Source organism: Oryctolagus cuniculus, chromosome 4, assembly GCF_051225735.1.
Source record: "Oryctolagus cuniculus isolate XC-2025 breed Fujian yellow rabbit chromosome 4, ASM5122573v1, whole genome shotgun sequence".
NCBI lineage: Eukaryota > Metazoa > Chordata > Mammalia > Lagomorpha > Leporidae > Oryctolagus > Oryctolagus cuniculus.
Window position 1 is genome coordinate 94,424,858 of NC_142870.1, and position 18,052 is coordinate 94,442,909.

Consider the following 18,052-nt stretch of genomic DNA (forward strand, 5'->3'; position numbering starts at 1 on the left):
GATTTATTAATTTATTTGAAAGTCAGAGTTACACAGAGAGAAGGCGAGGCAGAGAGAGAGAGAGAGAGAGAGAGAGACGCCTTCCATCTGCTGGTTCACTCCCCAACCTGCTGCAGTGGCCGGAACTGCGCTGATCCGAAGCCAGGAGTCAGGAGCCTCTTCTGGGTCTCCCATGTGGGTGCAGGGGCCCAAGGACTTAGGCCATCCTCCACTGCTTTCCCAGGCCATAGCAGAGAGCCAAATCAAAAGTGGAGCAGCCAGGACTCAAACCGGCGCCCATATGGGATGCTGGCACTGCAGGCAGTGGCCTTACCCACTACACCACAGTGCTGGCCCGCAAATTTATCTTTTTTAAAAAAATTTTTTTTAAGATTTATTTATTTGAAAATCAGAGAGAGAGAATCTTCCATCCTCTGGTTCACTCCCTAGATAGCCACAACAGCCAGGGCTAGGCCAGGCCTAAGCCAGGAGTCAGGAGTTTCTTCTGGGTCTCCCATGTAGGTGGCAGAGGCCCAAGCACTCGGGGCATCTTCTGCTGCAGGGAGCTGGATTGGAAGTGGAGCTGCCAGACTCGAACCTGGTGCCCATATGGGATGCCTTTGTTGCAGGTGGGAGCTTTACCCACTGCGCCACAACGCTGGGCTCACCATTTTTTATTGCTCCGTTGACCATATGTCTTCACACATTAGGAATGCTTGTCTGTGTTCTTTGGTATCTTGTACCTGTTTCTCCTTTCCTTTTCATTGTTATTGCCCCAATTCAGAACCTCTTTGTTTCTCTCCCTTGGACCCCTGCAGTCATTTGCATTTTAGACTCCTTGCCTTTTTTTTTTTTTTTTTTTTTTTTTTTTTTTGACAGGCAGAGTGGACAGTGAGAGAGAGAGAGAGAAAGGTCTTCTTTTGCCATTGGTTCACCCTTCAATGGCGCGCACGACACTGATCCGAAGCCAGGAGCCAGGTGCTTCTCCTGGTTTCCCATGCGGGTACAGGGCCCAAGCATTTGGACCATCCTCCACTGCACTCCTGGGCCACAGCAGAGCTGGACTGGAAGAGGAGCAACTGGGACAGAATCTGGCGCCCCGACCGGGACTGGAACCCGGTGTGCCGGCACTGCAGGCAGAGGATTAGCCTAGTGAGCTGTGGTGCCGGCCACTCCTTGCCTTCTGTATCTTCCTTAGATTATTTTTTTCCTTATGTGTCTGACGTGGTCATTTTCCTAAGCACAGTACTGATGATGGCCAGCTCTCCTGTTGAGCACCTGTAGTAGCTCTTTGGTTTTCTAGAAAATAAAATCCAGATTCCTTAGGGCCTAGGATGACAGTTGAGGCCTGATCTTGTATTTCAGCCTAATTTTCCCTTCCTCCTTGTGTGTGTTGCTGCATTGTGGTGAAACCTACAGCAGTCCCTGGGACAAACTCTAGCCTTTTGTTTCCATGCTTTTGCTTACATTGTTCTCTCTGCCTGGTTTACCTTCTCTGCTTTGATTTCCCCCTGGTAAAGGTTGGGCTTGGGCCTTAAAGCTTAGCTTAAAAGCTGGTTTTCTCTTTTCTTTTCAAGTTCCTTCCCTAACCAATTGAATGAAATTTTCTCTGCTGTGCTTCTGTAATCATTTTGCCTCTATAATAGCACTGATCCTCTCATGCTTTTTATTTAAGATTTATTTACCTGCCTCACCTTCCTTTCTGCTTCATAATTCCCTTACCAGCATTTACCAAAGCCTCTTGCACACACTGGGTATCTAGGAGATCAAAGCTGAGTTAAAGCAGATGAATGACTGGGATTTGACAGCTGTGTGTAATTGTAAAACGCCTGTTATACAAAACCATCTTTTCAAGGAACTGCTTGTAGACAAGGCAGAAACCATTCAATTCATCAGGCAGACTTCTTTTCTGGGATACTGTCACTCTCAGGTTATCCTTTCAACCACAAAGCAGCTGTCTTCTTCCATTGTTGATGTACAGATGTTTAGAAGGACTATTTAAATTCACTTTTGCTGGGATCCTCTAAGAAGTCCAGAGGGAAACATGATCAGTGATCCTTTGCAATCTTGCATCCACCACTCCAACAATTCATCTTTCACCCAAGTTGTGCTAGAAATTTGCCAAAAGTCACTAAAATGTTCTCCTTCAGAGTGTGCAGGTTGTTATACTTCTTCTCTAAATGATATTGAACTCACTTTTTGCATAGTCAATGAAAGAATCTTCATGAGTCTGCAGTAGTGAGGTCCCCCTTCTAATAGTATATATTCTTGCATGAAACTAGATGGCATATTTATAAAATAGTCTCTTTTGCTCTTCAGGTTATGGTGGAGAATTCTGATTTTACTCCCTCTCAAGTAGGATGTCTCTTCACATTTCTGGCTCGTCAGCTTGCAAAGCCTGACAATACTTTGTTTGTAAACAGAACACTTTTTGATCAGGTGAGTGTCTTTAACAATGAGAACTTGAAGTGTTTGTTCTCTGTTTACTGTACATTTCACTGGGTTACACTGTTATACTGGGTTTCATTGTTTCTTGATAGGATAGACCTTTTGATTAGTGTCTTATTAGAGAGAAACCTATTCATGTTTTTAGATATAAATTTGTGTGTGTGTTGTGTGTTAATAGTGAGTCCTGGTGAGTATGACTTTGCCTAATAACTGTTATGGAGTGTGGTTTGTGGAGATTGGCTCACAGAGGTTCTGTTCTCTCAGTTATTCTGCTTCTCTAAATTTCATAGGATTCTTTGCTCGAGAATTTTCCACTTATGCATCACCCTATCTCACTAGTAGTAAGACCTTGCCAACAGTCATCTGGAGGAGAGATTACTTTTGGGAAATTTTAACTTACTTCCCAGTGGCTTTGACTCTGGATCTGTTTACTGATCCCAGTTAAATATGTCCTACTCATCCGTAGCTGGCAAAAGAAAAAAGTTAAATATGTCCTACACATCCATAGGTGGCAAAAAGTAGCTAATAATGACTGGCATTTACAGAGCACTTCATGGCACCAGGCACTGTTCCACAGCATCTAGGTGTTACCTCAGCCCTCCTGCCAGCTGTGAAATAGTGCAGTTATCCCCATTTTACAGACGAGGAAACTAAAGCCCGGGGAGGGTCGTAACTCATGTAAGATCAGACTTTGTGTTTTTGTTAATAGTGAATGTCATTACTAAGTGTCAGTAAGATTAGGATTCAAATTCAAGGGGCTGGACTTCAAAGTGCATCCTTTACTTGGTCCATGGTATCAGGGAACTGAAACCCTGAAAGTTAAGGTGTGATGCTGCCTTCTACTTTTGTTTCTAAGACTACAGAAGTATGTCTGTAAGGTAAATACTGTTGGCACACCTGAACCTGATGTGTCTTTTTTTCTTTTTAAAGATTTATTTATTTATTTATTTGAAAGTCAGAGTTACACAGAGAGGCAAAGTGAGAGAGAGAGAGAGAGAGAGAGAGAGAGGTCTTCCATCCAATGGTTCACTCCCCAAATGGCTGCAATGGCCAGAGCTGCACTGATCCGAAGCCAGGAACCAGGAGCTTCTTCCGGGTCTCCCACATGGCTGCAGGGGCCCAAGAACTTAGGCCATCCTTCACTGCTTTCCCAGGCCATAGCAGAGAGCTGGATCGGAAGTGGAGCATCCAGGACTCGAACCGGCACCCATATGGGATGCCAGCACTGCAGGTAGCGGCTTTACCAGCTAGTCCACAGCAACGGCCCCGAGCCTGATGTTTCATGTGCTAGGCCAATCACAGGGGAAGATACCATATGCCTGTGGTTTGTTATGGCTGTGTGTGAATAAATTGATAATCTTGAAAGCTTAGTTACAATTATTTTTACTCTAAAGTGTTGGGGCATGCTTGTTTCCAATAAAAGATCGTTTTTCTTTGGCCAGGTTCTTGAATTCCTCTGTAGTCCTGATGATGACTCTCGGCACTCTGAACGACAGCAGGTAGGAACAACTAGAACTCTTTCTGCCAACACAAGTCAGAGTAAGCCAGAAAGAATTCTTCTGTGCTGGGTCTCACTCGACCTAAGGGGAGAATAACTTGTTGCCAATCTCTAATGCCGTGCTGAAGACAGTGGCAAACAGAAAATAGCGTGAATTGATTGTTAGAGGTACACGTCACAGGAGCCTATACCAAACTAAATTCTTTGACCTGCCTTGAATCCAGCATGGCATGAAAGAGAGTACTTCATCATCAGGTAGCAACAGTTAGCGCTGCTGTCCGTCAGTGCCATTAAACCTGGCATCCACTGCTAGCTGCCATGGCCCTGAGCCAGGGGGCTCTCGGATGCTGCATATTGCTGCACGCAGCTTTCAGGAGGGCTCTCAAGTCCCCCTCACTGGGCTAAAGATGTCTGCACCTCCACTAATCACAGTGAAACAGTAAGTATTTCGTTATCACTTTTTCTGCTTATGCGGCTTTTTGGAGGGTTCCTTCTACACTTGATCTTAGCCATAAGGCCAAGAAGCAATCAAGGATCCCTTCTAGGAGTAGGACTTTGAAAACGTACCCACTGTAATTGTAACTTTGTAACCACTGAGAGAGTCCCCACATTTAAAGTTGATAGCAAACTTTGTCAGGTCAGGAAACTGCAAAAATTAAGTTCTTTAAGCTGTGCTGATTTTTATGTGTGTGTGTGTGTGGTAATAGTGCACAGCTAGAAAATCAAGACTCAGGTAAAGGCCATAGAAGAGCAATGGTGATGCTTCTCTCTGCACAGCTGTGGCCCAGTGGTTGCTGCAGGCCCTTGGGAAAAATAACGGTGGCCAAAATTTTGGTTAGCTCTCAAATTATATTGAATATAAAGAGTAATATGGATTCCCCACCCTCACCCCCCATTTCTCTACTGGAAGTAGGTGTGCATCATGTTCAGCATAGCGCTTTTATATAAAGTGACCCAAAACTGCAGTTTAAATAACAGAAAGACAAGCCTCTCAATGGAAAAGCCAAACCTTGAAAAGTAATACTAGTATGTTAATATTATATCACTGGTTGTCTCTTTGATGTTATCTAGATTTGTCTCCTCATTTTGCTTTTTAGTTAATGAATCATTTTTATTTGAGAGGTAGAGCGATAGACAGAGATCATTCATTTGCTGATTTGCTCCCCAAATGCCCACAACAGCCAGCACTGGGTCAGGCTGAAGTCAGGAGCCAGATACTCAAGCCAGTTTCCTGTATTGCAGAGGAGGGCAGGGACCCAAGTACTTGAGTCATTACCTACTGCCTTCCAGGCTGCACATCAGCAAGAAGCTGCAGTTGGGAAGAGCTGAGACTCAAAACCCAGGCACATCAGCATTGGGGTGTCATGTCCCAAACAGTGTCTTAACCAGTAGACCAAATGCTCACTCTCTCATTATAGAAATACAGAGTCACAGTTGAGAGTAGAACCCAGTTCTTCTTCTAATCTACCACTCTTTCCTTGTACCATTTGTTGTATGTAAGCATTTATTTGTATAATATTTTTCATCTCTTCCAGTGATATGCTCATAAATGTTTCACAAGTGGCTCCTGGCTATAGTTCCTTTTTTTTTTTTTTTAAGATTGATTTATTTATTTGAAAGAGTTACACAGAGAGAGAAAGGAGAGGCAAAGAAAGAGAGATCTTCCATCTGCTGGTTCACCCCCTAATTGGCTGCAATGGCCAGAGTTATGCTGATCCAAAGTCAGGAACCAGAAGTTTCCTCCACGTCTCCCACGTGGGTGCAGGGGCCCAAGGATTTGGGCCATCTCCCACTGCTTTCCCAGGCCATAGCAGAGAGCTGGATCGGAAGTGGAGCAGCCGGGTCTCGAACTGGCGCCCATATGGGCTGCTGGCACTGCATAGCTTTACCCACTATGCCACAGCGCCAATTCTTTTTTTCATTAAAAATGTTTAACAGGCATGTGAAAATTATACATATTTATGTAGTACTGTGTGATGTTTCTTTACATGCATATGTTGTGCTAGCTATAGTTCTGATATGAATGTTGTTTGATATTTTTATTTATGTAAATTAAGGCATTAAAAGCACAACAATGAAAACATGTCAAAACTAAATTTGTCAGTGAAATGACTTTTTTGCTGAATGAGTTAACAGTTTTTGAATACTAGGAAAAATCCTCTGTTTTTTTTTTTTTTGTATTCACAGTTTAATGACTATACATTTGCACACTTTTTTTAAAAAAATTTTAAAAAAATTTATTTGAAAGAGTGACACAGAGAGGAGAGAGAGAGAGAGAGAGAGAGAGAGAGAGGGAGGGAGGGAGAGAGGGAGAGAGAGACCTTCTATCTGCTGGTTTATCCCTCAAATGGCTGCAATGGCCAGGGCTGGGCCAGGCCAAAACCAGGAGCCTGAAACTTAATCCTGGTCTCCCATGTGAGTGTCAGGGACCCAAGCACCTGGGCCATTATGTGCTACCTCCCATGGTGCATATTCACAGGAAGTCTGAGCAGAGGAGACAGCACTCAAACCATGCACTCTGTCATGGGATGCTGGGGCTTCAAGCAACAACTTAACTATGTGCTAATAATACCTGGCCCGGATGTGCACACTTCTAAGTTTAATTTTCTTATGAGTACTCTCTCTATCAATTTCTTTACCCAGGGATTGGAAAGCTTTCTTTGTAAAGGAACATATTTTAGGTTTTGTGAGCCATGTGTGGTTTGTCTCATTTTTGTTTTTGTTTTACAGTCATTTTGTTTTATTTTATTTGAGAGGCAGAGAGTGAGAAAGGAACAGAAAGAGACAGAGCTCCTGTCCACGGGCTTAGTCCACAGATTCCAACAGCTGAGACTGGGCCAGGAGATGGAAACTTAGTCCATGGTTTCCCATGTGGGTGACTGGGACCCAACCACTTGGGTAATCTCCTGCTACCTCCCAGGGTACATATTAGCAGGAAGCTGGACTCAGGTGTGAGGAGATGAACACAGACACTCTGGTGTAGGTTGTGAGCATCTTAACTTGTGTCTTAACTGCTCAGCCAAATGCCCACCCCTTTCAAATGCAACAGCCCTTTAAAAATGTAACATATTCAATATCATTTGTTCTAATTTATGTCGTTTTCCAGTTTCCATGATGTAAATTCTCTCCCATAAGTGCTTTAGCCTACCAATGTGCTGTCACTGAATATTGAGTCAGGAGGAGAGGGAGTAGCACACCCTCCTGTAATGTTTCTAGCTTACAGACACAATTACAGAAGTTGCAAATAAATAACCTCAAGGGCACACACGGTAGTAAAACAGTTAGGAAGTGGTGATTTTGAGTATTATGCCCCTGTTTCTAATTTAATTTATGTAATTGTAACTTGATATAATTTAGTTTTTATTAACACCTGTGTTTAATAACTGGCTTGCAAAATTCCTGAAAATTTAAGTCACTTCTAGTGAGTTGGAAAGACTGACTCCCAGCAGTGGCTTTTCTATTAAGTTATTTCAAATTGATGCTTACAACAGATGGGTTCACTCTATATTTATTCTCTAACAGTATGTTTTAGTGCTCACAATGGATTCAATTTGGGTTCTGAACTGTGTAATTTGTTGCTTTTTTGTTAAGTTTTAAAATAATGTATATACTGGTTAGAAAAGTATTTTTGTTAAGTTTTTTATTGGAGTCCTGAGAAGGATTACACTACTCTGGATCCTGAATTTTTGTAAGGTTTTATTTTATTTATTTGAAAGACAGAGTTACAGGGAGAGGTAGAGACAGACAGAAAGACGGGTCTCCCACCTGCTGGTTCACTCCCCAAATGCGTGCAACGGTCGGAGCTGAGCCTATCAGAAGCCAGGAGCCAGGAGCTTCTTCTGGGTCTCCCACATGGGTGCAGGAGCCCAAGGACTTGGGCCAGCTTCTACTGCTTTCCCAGGTGCATTAGCAGGGAACTTGATTGGAAGTGGAGCAGCCAAGACTTGAACTGGTGCCCTTATGGGATGCTGGCACTGCAGGCCATGGATTTAACCTGCTGTGCCACAATGCTGGCCCCTGGATCCTTAGTTTAAATACCAGGGAGCTTTCTCCTGTTGCTCCAATGATTGTATTTTCTGAGGCCTATTTAAAAATATTGATGATTCTAGCACAACAGCCTACTCAACTTTTTTTTTTTTTTTTTTGACAGGCAGAGTGGACAGTGAGAGAGAGAGACAGAGAGAAAGGTCTTCCTTTGCCGTTGGTTCACCCTCCAATGGCTGCCGCGGCCGGCGCGCTGCAGCCAGCGCACCGCGCTGATCTGATGGCAGGAGCCAGAAGCCAGGTGCTTTTCCTGGTCTCCCATGGGGTGCAGGGCCCAAGCACCTGGGCCATCCTCCACTGCACTCCCTGGCCACAGCAGAGAGCTGGCCTGGAAGAGGGGCAACCGGGACAGAATCCGGCGCCCCGACCGGGACTAGAACCTGGTGTGCCGGCGCCGCTAGGCAGAGGATTAGCCTAGTGAGCCGCGGCGCCGGCCCTACTCAACATTTTTATTTAGCTACTTATTGTAGTCAGAATTATTTATTTGAGGGGCCAGCACTGACACATAGGTTAAAACCCTGTCCTGAAATGCCGGCATCCTATATGGGCACCGGTTCTAGTCCCGGCTGCTCCTCTTCCTTTCTAGCTCTCTGCTATGGCCTGGGATAGCAGTAGAAGATGACCCAAGTCATTGGGCCCCTGCACCCAACGTGGGAGACCCAGAAGCAGCACCTGGCTCCTGGCTTCAGATCGGTGCAGCTCCGGCCATTGCACCCATTTGGGGAGTGAACCAGCGGATGGAAGACCACTCTCTCTGTTTCTGCCTCTCTCTGTAACTCTTTCAAATAAATAAAATACATCCTTAAAAAAAAGAATTATTTATTTGAAACCCAATAATTTTATTTTTTATTGTGGTAAATATACATAATATAAAATGTACCGTTTTAAGCATTTTTACATATGCATTTTACATATAAACATATAGTGGCATTAAGTATATTCATACTGTGCAGCCATTCTCACTGTCCATCTCTGGGACTTTTTAATCTTCCCAAATTAAACTGCAGTACCCATTATACATACCCCTCTGCAGTCCCCATTTAGCTGTTACGAGTTTGGGTGCCTCTGCATACCTCATATAAGTACAATCATACAGTATTTGTCCTTTTGTGTTTGCTTATTTCATTTAACATGATGTCGTGGAGGTTCCTCTGTGTTGCAGCATGTGTTGTAGTTTCATATCTTAAGGTTGAGTTACTTTCTATTTTGTGTATAAATCACCTTTTGTTCATTCATCTGTTGATCAGTGTTTGGATTGTTTCCACCTTGTGACTGAGTAGTGTCGCTCCCCCTCTTCGTGGAGGAACGACACAGGACCCTGCGCTGTTCTTTTGTCTGCTCGGCCCTCCCCAGGTTTGCTGCTGGTTCTTCCCGGGTTGGCTACCGTCCCTTCCACCTCTGTGGAAGGGCGGTTCCCCCTGGCCACTTTCCCCACTTCCGCGGGGGAGCGGCACTCCGCCGGCTGGCTCTCTCGGGGGCTGCACAGGTGTTCCTCTTAGATGTTCCCAGTGCATGTTGTCTCTCTCCTCCTTTATAGTCCTTTTCCACCAATCCCAACTCTGCTACCCACACGCCGAGTACGCTGCTCTCCTCCAATCAGGAGCAGGTCCTACAGTTTATTGGTTGAACTGGAGGCAGCTGTGTAGAAGCTGTTTCTCCCTTCTCAGCGCCATATTGTGGGAGAGCAGATGCATAGAATAAGTCTTAATTCCAGTAACTTAGTCTAGTCCGGGTTGCTCCCCACAAGTTGTGCTTCTGTGAAAAGCTATAATTTTTAATTTAAAAATATTAACATGTAAGTGTTTGGATAGTATCTGTGGACAACAAATTGTAAAGGACCGTAAGACATGGAAGTGCCAGACAAAAGCTCACTTCTTAAAAGGATATATGCAGACATTTTTATCTTGATGGAGAGTCAGTTCAGTATTCTAATAGGCTTTATTTGCAAACACTGTGGCATTCCTTCCATGGTAGAAAAACAGAGCTATAACAATATAAATTTATATGCAACTTAAATAGAAGACAGTCAACATTATAATGGCAGTCTAACCAGGCATATATGAAAGCACGACAAGATATCAACAAGTAAGAATATAAAAGAAAACTGATGAGAGAGGTGGTCTATATGGCTGAGTGAAATCTTAAAGAGCTAGTAAATAAAAATAAATTCCCAAGTGTTTCCACTCAATTGTTTTATATGTTCAGGTCCTTTTAGAATTGCTGCAGGCTGGGGGCATAGTTCAATTTGAAGAGAGTCGGCTCATCCGCATGGCAGAAAAAGCTGAGTTGTAAGTTGCTTTGAAGCCATTTATTAGTTTTTTATGGAACTATTAAATTACATTTCTCTAACTTGAATTTGAGTTTATTGCTGCATTGCTGCTTCTGTAATTAAGAAAGGTTATGCAAACAACAATAGCAACCAAAACCTAAGAAAGGTTTTGCCTTTAGCTGAATTCTAGAGATTATTAAAATTTGCAGAAGTTTTTGGTGTAAATTTGAAATGTTTGTATATTTATTTTAATATAAGAGTGAAATAGAAGTTTTATTATTTTTGTTTTTTACTTACTATTTCTATAGTATATCATAGATTTTTGATAGCTATGTATATTAGAAACAATACAGAATTTTTTATGACAAATAAGATACAGTATGCTAACATAGCTATTTATTTGTCATATGTTTTGTTTAATGTATTTGACTCTGAAAAGAGAAAGTTCACAAACTCTGAAAAAACTTTAATTGCAAATTATTAGTTGATATCAAATGTGTTGATTATAGCTTATGTGGCAGATGGTTGCTTTAGCATTTCTCTTGTGCCCGCCCGGCTAGGAAGTCCTATCATGGAGTATTCAGGGGTATCTGAGGAGGAATGGCAGAGCTCCTCTCCCTTAGATACTTAACAGTGGAAGTCACATCTAGTGCATCCGTTTTTAAAATACTAACCTGTATACCTGAACACACTTCTCAAAGCAATAAGCCAGTAACTACCTGTCTTTTTGGTACACTGAAATTTTTCCTTTTACATTCTAGCTACCAAATTTGTGAATTTATGTATGAACGTGAACATCAGTATGACAAAATTATTGATTGCTACTTACGTGACCCACTGAGAGAGGTGAGTTCAGAGTATGCTTTGTCTTTTTTTTAAAACTGGTTTTGTCCCCTTACAGAGGAGAAATATTTGGATATGTGATTGCTGATCCAAGGTTTTCTTCATTTATGAAGCAGGTGTTTGCTGAGTGTCTACTCTGAACCAAGTGTGTATTGATAATTAACACAGATGTAGTTCCTGCAGTTTGGAAACTTGGAATTTAGTGATGAAAGCTGACAGTAAAAGGAAAGCCAAACATATAATATTAAATTGTTAAATATCAGGGGAAGAAATCAGGTACAAATTTAAAGGATTATGGGGGACTGACTTTCACAGAACAGCCAGAGAGGGAATCTCAGAGAAAGTGGCATGTAAACTGGGTTTTGGGATTTTAGAAGCCAGTCAAGCAGAGAGTCAAGGGAAGAGTGGTCCAGAATAGAGGACAGTATGTGCAAAAGCCCTGGGTTGGGGGGAAATTGACATGTTCAAGGAACTGAGTAAAGACTATGAATAAAGCAAAAATCCGTGAAGGTGGAGTATGAAAGACCAGGATAACAGTGACTTGAGATGATATTGGAAATGTGGTAGAGATTACCAAGAGCAGAAATATGATAATCCCTCTGTAGGTCATTGAAGGTTAATCCACTGAGACCAGAATTATTTGGAGCAAGCTTGTAACGTCTAAGATTCTACCCTAAAGTTTAAATAATTACTCTCTTCAGTGGCGGTTAACAATCCCCAAAAGATTTTCCATCTCCAAATAATAGATATTTCCCAAGAGTTACACAGATTGTAGGTAGTGACGACTGTATTGCTTGAGTGAATGAACTAACAGATTATGTTGTCTGTGCTCTTCAGGAGGAAGTCTTTAATTACATTCACAATATCTTATCCATTCCTGGACACAGTGCAGAGGAGAAGCAGTCTGTATGGCAGAAGGCAATGGATCACGTTGAGGTACTAATTCAGCAAAACTTTAAACTGCACATTTGAATGGATGACTCCTGTGTTAACTGTGGCTAAGCAAGGGCAGCTGTCCTGTTATTAAGTTGATTTCCCTGAGGATTAAAGTCTTTTCACATTTAGAAAGATCAGAAATGTGAGCAGCACCTTATGTGAAACATCTGGTGTGAAAGGTGGGGCAGTCAGCCATGAGATGGGAGGCCTGAAGTAATTTCTACACCCTAACCTATGGGATTAAGAGCATGGTATATTTATTTATCTATTTTTATTTATTGGAGAGGCAGAGAGTCAGAGATAGAGAGTGCTTACATCCACTTGTTTACTCCCCAAGTGCCCACAAAGCAGGTAGCCAGGAAACCCCATCCAGGTCTCCTGGGGGTGGCAGGAACCCAGTTATTGGAGCCATCATTGCTGCTTCCCAGGGTCCACATTAGCAGGAAGCTGGAGTCAGGAGTGGGAGTCAGCAGTCGCACCCGTGGATTCCAGGATGGGATATGAGTTCACTGCCAGGCCAGGTGCCTGTGGTGGTATGTGTTATTTCATGTTACCAGATGCTTTCTAACAACAATGTGAATATAACTTGGTGGAAAAAAACCAGCAAGACCTCCTTCAATTTTGAATTTTATCTTTTTTTCCCCTTAATCACTTTATATTCTTTCTCCTTATTCTCGTCAAGTCTTCTTAGTTACATTATGGCCCATTCTTCACTTTACCTCATCTGCATTAGGCAGTGGTTTGAGCACACGAACTCCAGACATCCAAAAATGAAGCTGTGTCTCTCTGCATAATGTGAAACGTGATGAATTAATCAATGAGCAAACAAACTGCTCAGCAGAAAACTCATGCTGGAGAAGCAAGAGTATTTTTGCTACACAACAATTATTTCTGCTGACTCTTTTTTCCCACATCTGTACTCTTTTTCACCTTGAACTTTTTAATATTTTTTAAAGCCACAAGTAAAACTATAGAGTTTTTGTTGAAGGACTTCTGTCCTTCAGTAATATAAATATAATCAACATAAATACGTGGGGGAAAGGTCATCATAATAAGGTGTTCCGACTTTATACACAGCTTACATCTTAGTGGGTCATAACACTTTTGAAATTCTAGACCTCTTTTGAGAATGTAGTGAAGGATTTGACCTGTTACTTGTGGTACTGCACAAATACATAGATACATAATTTTGTTTCTCAGAAATCCACAGGCCCCCTAAAAGCCACTCTTGGATTGAGTCTGTGGAGTCTAAGCACAGAATCTCTGGTTTAGGTGGTTTTTCCAATAAGGATAAAATGTGTTTCATTAGGTTTTTAAAACATTTTTTATTTTGAAATACAAAAAAATTTCAAGTTGTAGCTAAAACAATGTACAGTTTAACTTTTAAAAAAATGTTTAAAGTAGTCTTCTTTTTTTAAATTTATTTTTCTTTAACTTTTATTTAATAAATATAAATTTCCAAAGTACAACTTTTGGATTATAGTGGCTTTTTCCCCCCATAACCTCCCTTCCACCCACAACCATCCCATCTCCCACTCCCTCTCCCATCCCATTCACATCAAGATTCATTTTCAATTAACTTTATATACAGAAGATCAGTTTAGTAAATACTAAGTAAAGATATGCACCCACACAGAAACACAAAGTATAAAGTACTGTTTGAGTACTAGTTATACTGTTAATTCACATAGTACAACACATTAAGGACAGAGATCCTACATGGGGAGTAAGTGCACAGTGACTCCTGTTGTTGGTTTAACAATTGACACTCTTGTTTATGGCATCAGTAATCACCCGAGGCTCTTGTCATGAGTTGCCAAGACTATGGAAGCCTCTTGAGTTTGCCAACTCTGATCTCATTTAGACAACGTCATAGTCAAACTGGAAGTTCTCTTCTCGCATCAGAGAAAGGTACCTCCTTTGATGGCCTGTTCTTTCTGCTGGGATCTCACTCACAGAGATCTTTCATTTAGGTCATTTTTTTTTTCCAGAGTGTCTTGGCTTTCCATGCCTGAAATACTCTCATGGGCTTTTTAGCCAGATCTGAATGCCTTAAGGGCTGATTCTGAGGTCAGGGTTAAAGCAAGCTTCTTAAACCCAGATCAAGAAATAGAATATTTCCATTACCCCCAAACTCCCCGTACATCCTTTCCTTATCCTAAGCCCTACTTCTCCCTCCTCTGACCACCAGTATACTATAAATTCTTACCTTTCTGTAAACTGTTATTGCATATGCGTGTAATCCTAAATATGCATGTTTTGTTTTGCCTGGTTTTGAACATTATGTAGATAAAATTACACTCTGTGTTTTCTGTTTAATTCTACTCAATATTTTGAGAAGTTTGAACCTTTTATTATATGTAGTTGCAGTGCATTTTCATTGTATAGTATTCCATTTTTCCATTTTATATCACAGTTTATCTAGTCAGTTGTTCATGGACATTTCAGTTGTTTCCAGTTTTGACTATCTTTTTTTTTTTTTTGACAGGCAGAGTTAGACAGTGAGAGAGAGACAGAGAGAAAGGTCTTCCTTCCGTTGGTTCACCCCCCAAATGGCCACTACGGCCGGTTAGCTGCGCTGATCCGAAGCCAGGAGCCAGGTGCTTCTTCCTGATCTCTGCAGGTGCAGGGCCCAAGCACTTGGGCCATCCTCCACTGCCCTCCCAGGCCACCAGAGAGCTGGTCCAGTTTTGACTATTAACAGTGATCTATGATCATTATTATACAAGATACTTCAAACCACTAGTGGAAAATGGAATTAAGATAAGTTTGCCCAAAAAAATGGAAATTCATGTATACTTTTTTCATTCTGTGCATTTCCATGAACTTTTTGAAGACCCAATTGTTTGCGTCTTGAGCAAAAGTCACATGTGTATCTGCAGTGTAGTCCCCAGACCAACATTGCACCATGAGCTGAAAACCTGATGCAGAGTTCAGATCCATTGTATCAGAAAGGCTATGGGTAGGGCAAATGATTCTGTCACCTCAGTTTCAGGTTATCTTAAACTTCACTGGGTCCCAGCACCGTGTATGAATTCCCCTTGGTTCTGTATCCTTGCTAGACCTGAAAACCTTGCCAATCGCGTGGATGTTTAGTGACATCTTACTGTGTTTTAAATTTATATTTTCTTAATTAATTAATGCGATGACAACCTTTTGGTATTTATTGAACATTTAAATTTCTTATTTTGTGATGTGCCTGTTGAAGTCTTTTGCCCGCTTTTCTATTTGAATGCTTCTCATCCTTGTTGATTTGTATGATTTGTTTTTATGTCTTTTTTAGCAGTATGGAGTAGGTTGCAAATACTTCTTCCATTTTGTGGCTATTGCTTTCAATCTTTTTATAGTTATTTATAAGAAAAATTTTTTAGGTTGTTAAAATAATTTTTTTCCTCATCATACTTAGGAGATGTCCTTCTTTATTATCATCCAAAAGCTTTTTCTTTTTCTCTTTAAACCTGATTAATTTTTAAATATAAATGCCCAGTTTTGCCTGCAGTCGTTATTTTAAAGGTAGCCTTTCCCGATCACCTATTGGTGCTACCTTTGTCATAAGTGTATCAAGGATCTGTGTGCTTAGCCCATTGTTTTGTGCCTTTTCCTATTTCATTGGCCCATTTATCTGTCTGCATTGGTAGCATACACTGTTAAATAGCATTATTGTGTAATAAGTCTTGCCCTTGTAGACTTTCTTCCTTCCAAATATATTTTAGAGTCAACTTATCAAGTTCTACCAAAACGATTTTAAGCTTAGAATTCTTAACGGGCATTGCATTGAATCTGTTATTTTGAAGGTAATTTACAATCTTCACAATACTGAGTCTTCCAGACAGTAACTGCATGGTATACTGCTTTATTCAACATTTTTCTGTAAAGTCATATGATTTTTCTCTTTAGAGGTTTTCTGCTCTTTGTTAGATTTACTGTCATAATTTTATATTTTAATATTATTAATGATGTTTTTGAAAATTTCAATTCCTATGTAAGCAAAATATTTGTTATAAGGATTTTAATAGAAATTTCTTTCTATTTCTGGTATACTGAGTTGCCTCATAAGTAGATTTTAAATTTTATCACCTTTCCTCTTATCTTTTTGTGATAAATTTTATTGATATTAAACATGTAAGGAAAGGGGGCAGAACAGAGAGGAGAAGGAGACAAACTCACAGCCAAAATTGATTTATTCAAGAACAAAACAAACAAATTCACTGAGGTGGCTAACTGCTGTCATGCACAGTGCAAACACGTGCAGACAGTAAGTGCTCCAACAGGCTGGTCTTACATAGCTTACGGTGGGCTAAGGGTCCTTAGGGGAAGGACCCTTACAGTTTTTTTTCAGGGGCTATCAAACCTGGAAAAGAATGCAGAGGGTTGGGTGGGGGAGCAATACATGGCTTGGGGCTGAGCTGGTCTCTTGAATGAAGACAAGGCTAAAGGGAATTTTATCTTCTTTCAGACAAGGAGCTAAAATGGCTGAGGCTTATATCCTTGTTCCATGAAACCAGCCTAGAATTGCACAGATAAATGCAGCTGATTCTGACATCTGATTCTGACATTATTCTTTTTTATATATTGTTGGATTTTGTTTGTTTTTTTTTCCTTTTAATTCAGGACATTTGTGTCAATATTTATAATTTTGTTTCTTTTATTGTGTCATTGGGTTTAGGTATCAAAATGTTGCTAGCCTCAGTGAGCTTATAAAGTTCCTTTCTTTACTATTCTCTGTAACAGATTAGTTAATATTAGAATTATTTCTTTCTTAAGTGATTCCTAGACCTTATCAGTAAGACTGTTTGGTTTAGAATTTTCCATGCAAAATATTTTTGACTAATCATTCAGTTTCTTCAATGATGAAAAAATAAATTCATTTTTTCTATTTCATCTTAAGTCAATTTATTAAAGATAATTTTTGGGAATTTATCTGTTTTGTTAAAATTTGCAAGTTCTTCTCATAAAGTAATTCATAATCATCTGGCCCTCTATATCTGTGGGTTCCATATCCATAGATTTGACCAACCACAATTAAAAATATTTTGGTAAAAAATTGCATCTATATAGAATATGTACAGACTTTTTTTATGATCACCATTACCTAAACAATGTAACTATTGTTAACAACTATTTACATAGTATTTACATTGCATTAGATATTGTGAATAATCTAGAGATGGTTAAAAGTATATTGGAGAATGCGCCAATTTATATAAGATGTTGATATCCACCGAGGATTCTGGAACCAGTCCTCCCTAGTCATTGAGGGATAGCTATAATTTCTTAGTATAGAAATACTATGTAACATAATCATTCATTATTAGATATTTATAATGAATGTTGCAGTCACAATAAGTTGTCTTAAGTGGTATTTGATGGTGTACTATGTTGGTCTGCGTTCAGTCTCTGCATTTTAGTCACTCATGGTTGTGTTTGGTCACATTTTGTTCACAGAGAAAGTGAGGTTGGAAAGATGAAATGTTTGGTGACAGAAAGCAAGCAACAAAATTTCAAGAAAAAAAAGGATAGCCGTTGATGTTAAGGAAAGTTCAAGAAGAGGGCAGATTGGAAATCTTTGACAGAAATAGGTCTTATTAATTTTTAATCAACAGCAGTGACTTTGTAGTCTTATCTAACTAAGACTTAGGACCTTAACTTAATTTCTCAAGACCATTTTTCAGTTTCTAAATCCACCAGGCACCAGAAGTAAAGTTTTAGAATTCTTAGCCAAAAAGAGTTTACCTACACGCTCTCATTTCTTTATGACTTTAAACTCAAGGATGAAAACTGTTGACAGGGAATTCAGAAAGGTTTTGTTTCTTCTGCTCATGGCCGAAATGCAGAGTCTGAGAATGCTTTTGTTTTCTAAGGATTCTGACTCACCTTTTTAAAAAACAGTCCAATTCTGATTTTTCGCATGGCACATTTCTTACTTTGTTCATTTGCATTGCGCCCTTTTACTTTAGGTCCTGTAGGGAGGCCTCTTGAAATGCAGTGTGGAAGCTTGTGACAGTATTGAAGGAGGTAGTCATCCTTCCATCTGT

General features: G+C 40.4%; 1 protein-coding gene across 4 annotated transcripts in view; it reads left to right on the forward strand.

The window, feature by feature from the left end:
- The window catches only part of VPS8 (VPS8 subunit of CORVET complex), a 274,119-nt gene that overhangs the window by 136,763 nt on the left and 119,304 nt on the right, over positions 1–18,052 (forward strand). For all 4 annotated transcript variants that reach the window (XM_008266588.5, XM_089332060.1, XM_089332059.1 and 1 more), the window contains 5 exons: positions 2,299–2,418; positions 3,870–3,926; positions 10,175–10,257; positions 11,000–11,084; positions 11,919–12,017. In XM_008266588.5, coding sequence (XP_008264810.1) covers positions 2,299–2,418; positions 3,870–3,926; positions 10,175–10,257; positions 11,000–11,084; positions 11,919–12,017 — 444 coding nt within the window. The remainder of the gene's footprint in view (positions 1–2,298; positions 2,419–3,869; positions 3,927–10,174; positions 10,258–10,999; positions 11,085–11,918; positions 12,018–18,052) is intronic.